This window comes from Microplitis mediator, chromosome 10 (genome assembly GCF_029852145.1).
Source record: "Microplitis mediator isolate UGA2020A chromosome 10, iyMicMedi2.1, whole genome shotgun sequence".
In the NCBI taxonomy this organism is placed as follows: Eukaryota; Metazoa; Arthropoda; class Insecta; order Hymenoptera; family Braconidae; genus Microplitis; species Microplitis mediator.
Genome location: NC_079978.1, coordinates 11,055,850 through 11,066,938, shown reverse-complemented (window position 1 = coordinate 11,066,938; position 11,089 = coordinate 11,055,850). Strand labels below are relative to the sequence as shown.

Below are 11,089 nucleotides of genomic sequence, written 5' to 3'. Positions count from 1 at the left end.
AATGATTGACGTTACTTATAACTTAAATTCAATATTTCTAGTCATATTTTGATTTCCAAACTATTGCTCAATAGGCTTACTCAGTTGTTTTTGTCACATAAGATGACCTCCAAATCCGGAATATTCACGCATCATATTTTTGTTTATTTTTGAGATATATCTAGACACCCTTTTACCAATACCGGACTTATAACATAGATTGCTCAACATGCTTACGCATTTGTTTTTCACATGCAAACCCGGAAGACTTACGCATCATGTTTTTGACGCATCTCAATTCCCTAAACCCGGAAATTATAGCTAACACTACACCAACTGCGTGAATTACTCATTTGTTTGTCACAAAGATGACCACCGAATCTGGTACCCTTGCGTAATACTTCATTAGATCATCATCGATGAGCTAAACCAGGAAGAAATCCACAGGAATCAATACACTTCCCCCATTCAAAACTAGGGTATATAAACTGCCGAAAAACTAACGAAGGCAGTCAATCGCTAATCTAAAGTAATCTCTGCCGGATCTCGAGCCAATAGCTAAAATCTATCGCCGGTTCTTGGTCTGAAATTCTATCAACCTAAAGATTAGTTCTAAACGGCTACGTCCGATTAGTGCCGCGAATCAGAGTCTGAAATTTTAATCATTGCCCACGTGACGGTCCACCGCTTAGGCAATCGGGCTCCTTGGTCAAATACTTAAATTTTAAACTTGCTAAAATCTCGGTTGATTCGACTCACTCAAAACAGGATCATCGGTCTCGTGACGGTCCACAGCCTAGGAATCCGGACTCCTAGATCTAGATCCTGAATTAAAATAAAATAACTCGCGTTCGTATTCGATAGATAGGGGAGTGCATCATCTCGGTACCCCAGTAGCTTCGAATCCGAATAGTGCTTTTAATTTCGCTGAATCTAATTCACGAAGCCACAGTGCCGTGTCCCAGTGCAATTAAAAATAAAAGACATAAACTGTATAATTTCGCAATCATAAATTCAAATTGGTGAACTGTGAGAGAGTGTGATCAGCGAAAAATTGTAAACCACTTCAACCAGAGTGGTAAGTCTAATTGAATATTGTTAAAAGTATAACACACCTATGTAAAACAACATATAAGAATATACAATTCTTTTCCTTTTACAAAATATATCTTTTTCTTATTATACCTCTTGCTCTAACATTCACAAGTGAACGGGTACAGAAAGAGACAGACGTAAAGAACAGGGACTTCTCGAGGGCCCACATTCACCTACCTACTTTCCATTCGCTTTAATATCCCGGACCTATTCTAAGCCACGCAGGTCAACAATCGGGATAGTCTATTGTACTTCCGCTCGGTACAAAATAGACTTATTTACTATTTTGAAATATTACCGAATATTTAACATTCTCACACTAGCCACGTGACGATCCTTATTTTTGGCTCCTTGGTTGAGTAATAGAATAAATATTACGGGTAGTTTTCTAGTAAATAATTAATTAAATATAACCCTTCGCCCGTCGCCTTCACTCTCTCCGATCGTGACAAAAAAATCAGTGAAAATAATATTTTTGTCTTATTTACTATTTAATAAGTGACTGTAAATCACATATTTCTCATTCTCTAACAGTTCTCCGCATCATCGGCTTGAAATTAACTTGTTTCCTACTGGCTGCTGACACTAAATCTTCAAGTTCCGATGCAGGTAATCATGAAAAATATAGTATGTGACTCAGGATAAAACACGATTTCAAACTGCGGGTGATGTCAGCCCTCGCCTACGGCTCGAAAGTGGGAGGGAGAGAGCGAGTGCACACGGAAAATTATTGTCAAATATTCGGCAATCGTCCATTTTCAATACGTTTTATTAAGAAAAGAAAAACATTTATCATTTATGAAACGTCGGGAATTTTTACTAAAAATCTAAAAAGAAAAAAAAATTAAAAATAAAATAGATATTTGAAATGAAGTTAAGAAATCTGATTCAACGGGCATCTTTTTTTTGTTAGTTGCAATAATTATTTTCTATTAATTACAGCTTTTTGTAACGCTTAACGATAATAAGAAGAAAGTTCAGCCACTAAAAACTATTAAATAATTATTGAACTCAACGCGTTGGAGGCCGGGATCGTGTAAGTGGGAGTCGTATAGTGAGTGAATGCGCAGTTACATACTGTTGACTCGTCGATGGTCGTCATTTGTATTTGATTTCATTAAAAAAAAATTTAATAATTTATCACGTGTCAGGAATTTTTACTAAAAATTAAAATCAAAAAAATATTAAATAATATCTGAAAAATCCGAGTCAACGTCGAAATCATAGTTCTTTTTTTGTTGCGTCATTAATTAGCAATATTTTTTTTTTAATTATAGTTCTTGTTGAAATTAAACATTAATTGAAAAAAATTGTCTTACTGCAAGTTATTGAATAATTATATTGATTCATTGCTCTATCATATGCAGAGAATTTCGGAGTTACCGCAGATTCAACCCTACGCTATTGAAATGACGTGCGTAGTACAGGTAAAGCAAATAAAAGCGCGATGAACTATTGTTGATGATTAATGATTTTCCGTTTTAGTATCAAAAACTTAAAACCTTTATCAAATGTTCGGAATTTTTACTAAAAATCACAAATACAAAAACTTAAAAAAAAAAAAAAAGATTTGAAATCAAGTGAAAATGAAATTAGAAAATCCGATTCAACTGGCGGCTTTCTAGTTACGTCATTAGCTAGTAATAATTTTTTTCTTATTGGCTACAATTTATGTTAAAACTTAACAGTAGTAAAAATCAAATTCAGTCGTAAGAATTATTAAATCATTATTTTACTCAACGCATTGTTGATGAGAATCGTGTTAGTGGGGGGTCAGAAAGTAAGTGAGCGCACGTTTACATATTGTTGACTCGTCGACGGTCGTCGAAAAAAAAATTTTTCTGCTACAAATTATGGAACATTTATTTTTATTCAGCACTCAATTACGCACACAGAATTTTGGAGTCACCGCAGATTTAACCCTATAGGGGAGCCTGGGGAACGAAGGCCCCCCTCAAAAATTATGTAAATATTTTTTTTTTATTTTCCGTCAAGTTTTGACCTCTATAATGTTTTTATCATATTTTAGGCCAATATGTCACATTTTGGGTAAAATGTACCACTCGAAAAAAAAAATTTTTTTTTTCGTTTTTCATCAAATTAATTTTTTCGTTACAATTCTTTTTTTTTAGTGGTCTATTTTACCCCACATATCACATATTGGTCCAAAATACGATAAAAACATTATAGAGGTCATAACTTGACGAAAAATAAAAAAAAAATTTTTTTTATAATTTTTTGGGAAGGGGGCCTTCGCGGCCCAGAAAAAATTTTTTTTTTTTTCAATTTTTTGCAATATTTCGACTGATTGTTCCGAAATAGACGAAAAATAAACGAATTTGATCGTTAAAAGCCATAAAAAGAAAAAACCGGCTTGAGGGGGCCTTCGTGCCCCAGGCTCCCCTACGATTAGAATGGATCGAGTAGCACTGAGGGAGCAAATAAGAGCGCGATGAACTATTGTTGATAACTTATTTATGATTTTTAGTTTTATTAGAGGATTGCTTAAGTGGAGATCGGAGAGTGAGTGGACACGCGCTTGCATATTGTTGACGTGTCGATGGTCGTCTATTTTTACTTAATTTAATTAAGAAAAAAAGAAATATCTTATCAGATGCCAGGAATTTTTAATAAAAATAAAAAAACAATTTTTTAATAAAAAAAGATTTTAAATAAAATTTCTATGTTGCATCATTAGTTACAATAATTTTTTTTTTTTTATTAACGTCAACTCTAGTTGAAATTAGACATTAATATAAAAAAAAAAGTCATCTGCTGCAAATTATAGGATGATTATTGTATTTAGCGCTCTATTAGGCGCAGATAATTTTGGAGGCACCGCAGATTAAACTCTATACTATTAGGATGTTGAGCGAAGTACTGGGTGAGCAAATAAAAGTGCGATGAACAATTGTTGATGACTTATTTACGATTTTCCGTTTCATTTTCAAAAAAAAAAAAAAGTCGCTTATTAAACGTCAGGAATTTTCACTAAAATTCGAAGAAAACAAAAAAAAAAATATTTTACTAAAGGCCAAAAAAAATTGAGTTAACGGACGTCTTTTTTTTGTGGCCTCATTAGATTGCAATAATTTTCTTTTTATTGGTAACAACTGTTATTAAAAGTTAGCAGTAATATAAATTAAATTCAGCCCCAAAAATTATCAAATCATTATTTTTATTTCTTGCTTTGTTTACTAGGATCGTGTGAGTGGGACTGAGAGAGCGAGTGCACACGGGGCATTGTTGTAGACTCGTCGATAGTCGTCCAATTTTATTTCGTCTCATCAAAAAAAGAAAAAAAAAATAATAATTTATGAAATATCTGGAATTACCATTAAAAAACGCAAGAAAATAATTAAAAAAAAAAAAAAATAGATATTTGAAATACAGTAAAGATAATCAGTCAGCGGATAGCTTTTTTCTTTAGTTGCGTCATTAGCTTGCAATAATTTTATTTATTTTTTATTATTTAAAGTTTAATCAAAGCTTAATGATAATCAAAAAAATATTGAACTGCTGCAAGTGATTGAATAATTGTTTTGCTCAACTTTATTTATAAGGATCACGTGATTGGGGGTCTGATAGTGACTGGACGCGCGGTTACCTATTGTTAATTCGTCGACGGTCGTTATTTTTCATTCAGCGTTATTATAAGATTTTGTTATCGTTCTGTTGCACACATCGCATCTTTGAGTTACTGTAGTTTCAAACTTATTAAAATCGCATGTGTAGAAATGGAAAAGCAAGTGTAAGCGCGGTAAAATATTATTGACGACTCGTTTCTCGAGAAAAAATAATTTAGATTTACAGCGATCTAAATCCCGCATACAGTTAAGATCTACGGAGATTAGGTTTTTCTATTTCTTAGATCTACGATCATCAATAAATAAAATAAAAAATCACTAAACTAAAATAGCTGAAAATTCCGATTTTTATGAAGTTTTTAAAGCTTTACGAAAAGAGAAACTTTCCCAAAATTGTAGATCAAAAGAGATCTATAAAGATCTGAATTAACTCGAATAGATCTTCTCAGATTAAGGTGGATCTAAACAACGAAAAAAGCAGATCGCTGTAGGATTAATTAGATTTAAATTAGTTTTTCTCGGGTTATGATTTTCCGTATGAAATGTTCAGATTTTTTATTTATTAATTTTTTTTTGGAAAAAATAAAAAAAAAAGTTCAAGTCAACGCGTTTCAAATTCTCTTCATTTTATGCTACTCACATATTTTTTTATATGTTTTTTTTTCTACTTTCGATGGCTGTTCTAACTGTTGGTAATTTAGATTTATTGACTACAGAAAAAATTAAATAGTCAATAAACTTGCAGTATAATTTAACATAAAAAAGTTAATTAATAAATAATAATTAAACAATAAATTCAAAATTCATTAATAATTATTAAATAATAATAAATAGTTATCAAATTGTTATTTTAACTAGAACTCTGTCTTACACGGAAAAACTAGTCACACAGAAAAAATAGAATACCTTAGCTTAGGAATAATTTTTTTGATCCGAGAATATTTTTTTGTAATAAAGAAAACAAGTGAAAAAAATTTAAGTTAGCGAAAATTATTTTTTAGCAAAAAAAAAATTTTCTTAGACGAAGAAAATATTTTCTTGATTGCAAAAAATATTTTTGGATCAAGGAAATAATTCGTAAGCGAAAGTATTATTTCTTCTGTGCATTATAATTTTTAGGACTTGGAAAACGAGCGCGAGGTCAAACAAAAAAAGGACCAGTTTCCTATCGCCCAAACCAGATGACAACACGAGCGTCTCGTTCATATTCATCGGTCGTCAGTAATTCTTCAACGTCATTACAATCCAGAGGTGGGTTAGCTGTAACTGCAAAAATTATATAAATAGTACACGAGCTTTATTTTAAATTTTGCAGGTCAGAGATCTCCAGTAATTCCATCAGCTTCTGGTTCTGGGTCAACTGGGCTTGCTAATGGTGGGACACCAGCAGGCGTTGTTGCTCAGAATACTCAAGGCAGATTAAATCCTGGGAATCCATCAACTTCTGCCTCAACTAGTGCTGCTGCTAATGGTAGTACACCACCAAACGTTGTTACTCAGAATCCTCGAGGTGGATTGAATCCTGGGAATCCCTTAACTTCTGCCTCAACTAGTGCTGCTAATGGTGGCACACCACCAAGCGTTGTTGCTCAGAATCTTCGAAGTGGAATGAATCCTGGGAATCCATCAACTTTTGCCTCAACTAGTGCTGCTGCTAATGGTAGCACACCACCAAATGTTGTTACTCAGAATCCTCGAGGTGGATTGAATCCTGGGAATCCCTTAACTTCTGCCTCAACTAGTGCTGCTAATGGTGGTACACTACCAATTATTGCTACTCAAGGTTGTCAAGGTGGATTGAATCCTGGGAATCCATCAACTTGTGCCTCAACTAGTGCTGCTAATGGTAGTATACCACCAATTATTACTGCTCAAGGTTGTCAAGGTGTAGTGAATCCAGTAATTCCATCAACTTCTGGCAGTGTGCCATCTTCATTCACTGCATCTACTCCATCCACATCAGCGGGTGCTCCATCTACCAGTGCTTTTCAAGCCATGAAAAAAAGACTCCGCCAAATGGAAAAAAAAACAAAGAAGCTGATGAATAACCATCAACCAGTACTAAAAAATCCGGGAAAGATTAATCCTTCGGCCCGGAAAAATCAACAAGTACAAATTCAACTGGTGCCTACTAATCAGCCTGTTTATCAGCCTGTGATTCAATATACTTGGCCGAATTATCATTCCGGGCCCGAATTTCGGATCCCCGTGGCCCAGTATCATCAGACTTCTCTGCCTTACATTCGCAACCAACCCCAAGTGCAATTCGTTGCGGAGTGCCAAGGAGTTCTTCTATTTCAAGTATCACCTCAGTTACCCCCTTTTTAGGGAAAAATTTTAATTTTAATTTCTCAATATTTATATAGATTCAATCCAAACAAACAATTAATATGAAATTATAATAAAAACAAAAACAATAACAATGATAATAACATTAAGAATCATAATAAAAATAGTAATACTAATAATCATTAAATATATTTGTTGATAAATATGTATGAAATTTTCATAAATTAATGATTATTATAAGATGATTGATTAAGTGATTATAAAATATATAGTTTCATAATATTTCCAACGATTGAATGGATTAAAAAAAAAAACTTTTATAATTATTCCACAATTATAAAAGTGTTCAGTCACGAGTTTAATCATTTTGAAAAGCTTCGTGTACTTTCGCTACGTACGGGAGCAGCCGAACTCGCTACTGACTTGAATGTCAGAATAGTGCCGGGTCACTCGCTATCTGAGCCCGACACCTGCAATTTCTTGCTCGTGACCGTGCCACGTCGGCATGAGAACCCGCTACCAGCCGGCCAATCAGAGAAATTGGTGGCTAACTATTTCCTGTTGGCGCGCTTTTAAGCCAATGGGAAAATTCGTTACTGCAGCCATGCTGCCACGTCACTACCGAGCAGCCAAGAAGGAAGAAGACGACGTCTCTATTTCCAATCTACATCGATCAGTACAAACACAGCTATCCATCCAACCGCTTCGCTCAAAATAGTATATCTCTAGTGTGATATAAGTCTGAACCGCTCCGCTAAATCTCTGCTTAAATATTCTCAATAATTAGCTAGTATATCAAGGCTACTAATTATTGAGTATATATTGAATTGTTGCTCGCGTCTTATTAATTATAAATTAATTATCGCGTCATTAACCGCTACCGACCACGTGTCGAATTTATACGCGTATTCTTTTACAGTCGCATTCGCTATCGCGTATCTCGCAGTTGCATTCGCTATTTTTCTCATAGTTTTAGTGTACATATTCTTTAATAAAGATCTATTCTATTATCTGTAATTTTGTGTTAACTGTTAGTTATTGAATTAACCACACCTACACCAGAATCCCAAAGTACATTCGCTCATTTTATACATTTCATAAGTCAGTTTTATCAAAAACTGTTCCAAATTAAATATCAATGTAAGAACTTTAAATTTTATGATAATTATTACTGATTAAAATAATAAAGCATTGTGCAAAATTATTCATCATTTTTTTTTGTTTTTTTTACTCAATATTACGTAAGGTAAAAGACCTCATTAGTGGCACTTTTTTTTTCAATGAAAAAATGTTTTACTTGGAATAAAAATTAAAAATTTTTTTGATGTAAAGGTCTTAAAGATGAGAAAATATATATTCATAATAGAAATTGATGATTTCATTAATTGAATAAGTACCAAAATCAAAGAAAGTGTCAGTAATGGGGTCTTTTACCCTATACAGGAATAAAATAATTCTATTAAGAAAATTTACCGGACACTAGAATATATATTCGTAATAGGAGAGCGGAGGGCAAAACGATCCCCGTAAAGAAGTCGAAGGAAAGAATTTATAAGTTTGAATTTGTTTCTATTGTTTAACTAAATCGTTCAGTAATTAAAAAAAAAAATTTGGTAAACCCAAATGTTCATGCCTTGAGTGCTCATGTCAGACATAAAGTGTTAAAATAAAAAATTTCATCTGTAATCAACACTTTTTTTATTCGACAACCATGCCATTAATTTCAATAATTTTATATTTTATAAGAGTATAAAAGTAAAATGAATTAGTCATAGTAAAATTGGTTTCAATAAAAGTAAAAAATAAAAAATAATCATAAATAAAAAAAAAATATTTGAAGTTCAACTAAAATTTTAGGTTCGTTTGAATTTTCCGAGTAAATTAAAAAAAGAACAAATTCAAAACTCCATTACCGACGTTCAGCGTGCTATAGTATGGTATAGTATAAGCTACCTACAAGCTATATTTAGAAATACGTGTAGTGTGATATAAGTCTGAACCGCTCCGCTAAATCTCCGCTTAACTATTCTCAATAATTAGCTAGTATATCAAGGCTACTAATTATTGAGTATATACTGAATTGTTGCTCGCGTGTTATTAATTATAAATTAATTATCGCGTCATTAACCGCTATCGACCACGTGTCGAATTTATACGCGCATTCCTTTACAGTCGCATTCGCTATCGCGTATCTTGTAGTTGCATTCGCTCTTAACTATTTTTCTTACAGTTATTCAGTGTACATATTGTTAAATAAAGATCTATTCTATTATCTGTGATTTTTGTGTTAATTGTTAGTTATTGAATTAACCACACCTACACCAGAATCCCAAAGTACATTCGCTTATTTTACAAAAAGTTATGATTATTTAATTTAAATATGATTTACTTTTTTTTTTAAATTGAAAAATTTGAGTTGAAAAAATTATCGGGAAATTTTTAATTATTAATTATTATTAAATGTTAAAAATACAATTTATTCTGTAGGAAAGAGTTAAATAATAATTATAAAGTCTACTGACTGATGAAAGTTTTCAAAAAAGTTCATGAATTAACTATCATTATTAATTGATTAATTTAATAATGATAAATGATACTTTCAAAATATTTCCTACAATTATATAGAGAAAAAAATTTCTAGTGTTTCAGCAATTATTTAAATTATATTTATGATTTTTAAATATTATAAGCTTTCCGTTTTGTTTCAAATATGTTAAAATTAAAGTGATGATTAAGTCTTGATTATTAGTTTTATTATTAATTACTACTAATTGTTTAGAGATGATTTATTTTATCAGAATAAATTAGTAAGACTTCACATTGCACAATTAATTGTAAAAAAGCAAAAACAAATTAATGTAGAAGCATAATAATTATAATAATAATAATTAAATGTACTTAGTAGTAAGAATTTTGTCAAATTTCTACAAATTAATTATTAATATTAATTGACTGATTTAATGATAATAAATTATATTAATATTATTTTCTACTACAAAATGAATAAAAAAAAAATTATTTTATTATTCAGCGATCATTAAGAGTATTATTATAATTTTTAAATAAAATAATAAATAATGATAAACAAATAAATTTTTTATTGTAAATTTTATCGAAATAAATAAAATATTGAATATGAGTATGAATTGAGAGTATGATATGAGTATTTACTCTATTTATTTAGAATTTTTAATTTGTTTGATGTCTGCTACATTCACACTCATTACTAGGCAACTATATCTAAGCATTCATAACCTTAAAATTGTAACAAAAGTTTATGTCACTAAAATTTAATTCTTCTAAAAGTAGAGTATAAAATTTTTATGTTTATAAAAAAAAAACTAAAATAAATAATTAATACAATAAGTTCGATATATTTATCAACAACAGTTCAGAAATATTGAATTGAATGCAAGTATATACGAAGATGATAAATAATTATCCATCAATATTATTAATCAATTTATCAGTTAAACAATGGTAAGTTTAAAAATAAATAAAATTAAATAGTTATTTATTAACTTAAATTAAACAAAATTTTTTTTAAATAAAAATTTATTTTTATATTAAAAAAAAATGGAGAAAATGATTAGCTCTTGGAGCTACCCCCCCCCCCCCAAAAAAAATTATAATGTTTCTCATAGTTTGTAAATTTATCATTAAAAAAAGATTGATATCATTTTTTTATTTTTATTTTTTCAATCTTAAAATTTAAATTTTTAATTTTTAGCCTATAAAAATATGGCAGTCACCCGCCAAATGATTTTTGAAAGTGATAAAAAAAAAGTTCAGTTTAATACAGATATAAATTTTAATTACATCCAATATCATATTGTAACGAATGTGAAACTGATCTTTTCAATATTTGAATAGCTAGAAAACAAATGCCTTCTTCTCTTGTTTTATAGATGCGCGATTAAAGTCAGTCAGTCTTATATTGACAGTTAAACAGCAAACATTATATCTCAATAAACTATATATTGCTCTTGCTTTCTTTTACTGCTGTTAATTGTGGTGTTATTATTTCTAATATAAGTGTGTTATCATTGTAGTGTATAAATGATATTAATTTAAGATACCAACCACTACAATTTGGTGTCAGAAGTGCGCGTAACCTTCGTGTGTATTTACAAATATAA

At 30.8% G+C, this 11,089-nt stretch overlaps 1 protein-coding gene across 1 annotated transcript; it reads left to right on the top strand.

The window, feature by feature from the left end:
* Nucleotides 1-512: 512 nt before the first annotated feature.
* Nucleotides 513-8,209, top strand: LOC130675700 (uncharacterized). The gene is made up of 3 exons (XM_057481532.1): nucleotides 513-1,057; nucleotides 5,781-5,912; nucleotides 5,977-8,209. Exons 2-3 carry the CDS (start codon nucleotides 5,843-5,845, stop codon nucleotides 6,987-6,989), a joined length of 1,083 nt encoding a protein of 360 aa, XP_057337515.1. The 5' UTR covers nucleotides 513-1,057; nucleotides 5,781-5,842; the 3' UTR covers nucleotides 6,990-8,209.
* The last annotated feature ends 2,880 nt before the right edge of the window (nucleotides 8,210-11,089 follow it).

Bases quoted from the DNA above. Each gene is read 5' to 3' on its own strand.
- LOC130675700 (XM_057481532.1), top strand. From the start codon at position 5,843: ATGACAACACGAGCGTCTCGTTCATATTCATCGGTCGTCAGTAATTCT. The intron at 5,913-5,976 runs GTGGGTTAGCTG...TAAATTTTGCAG, and splicing joins AACGTCATTACAATCCAGAG to GTCAGAGATCTCCAGTAATT.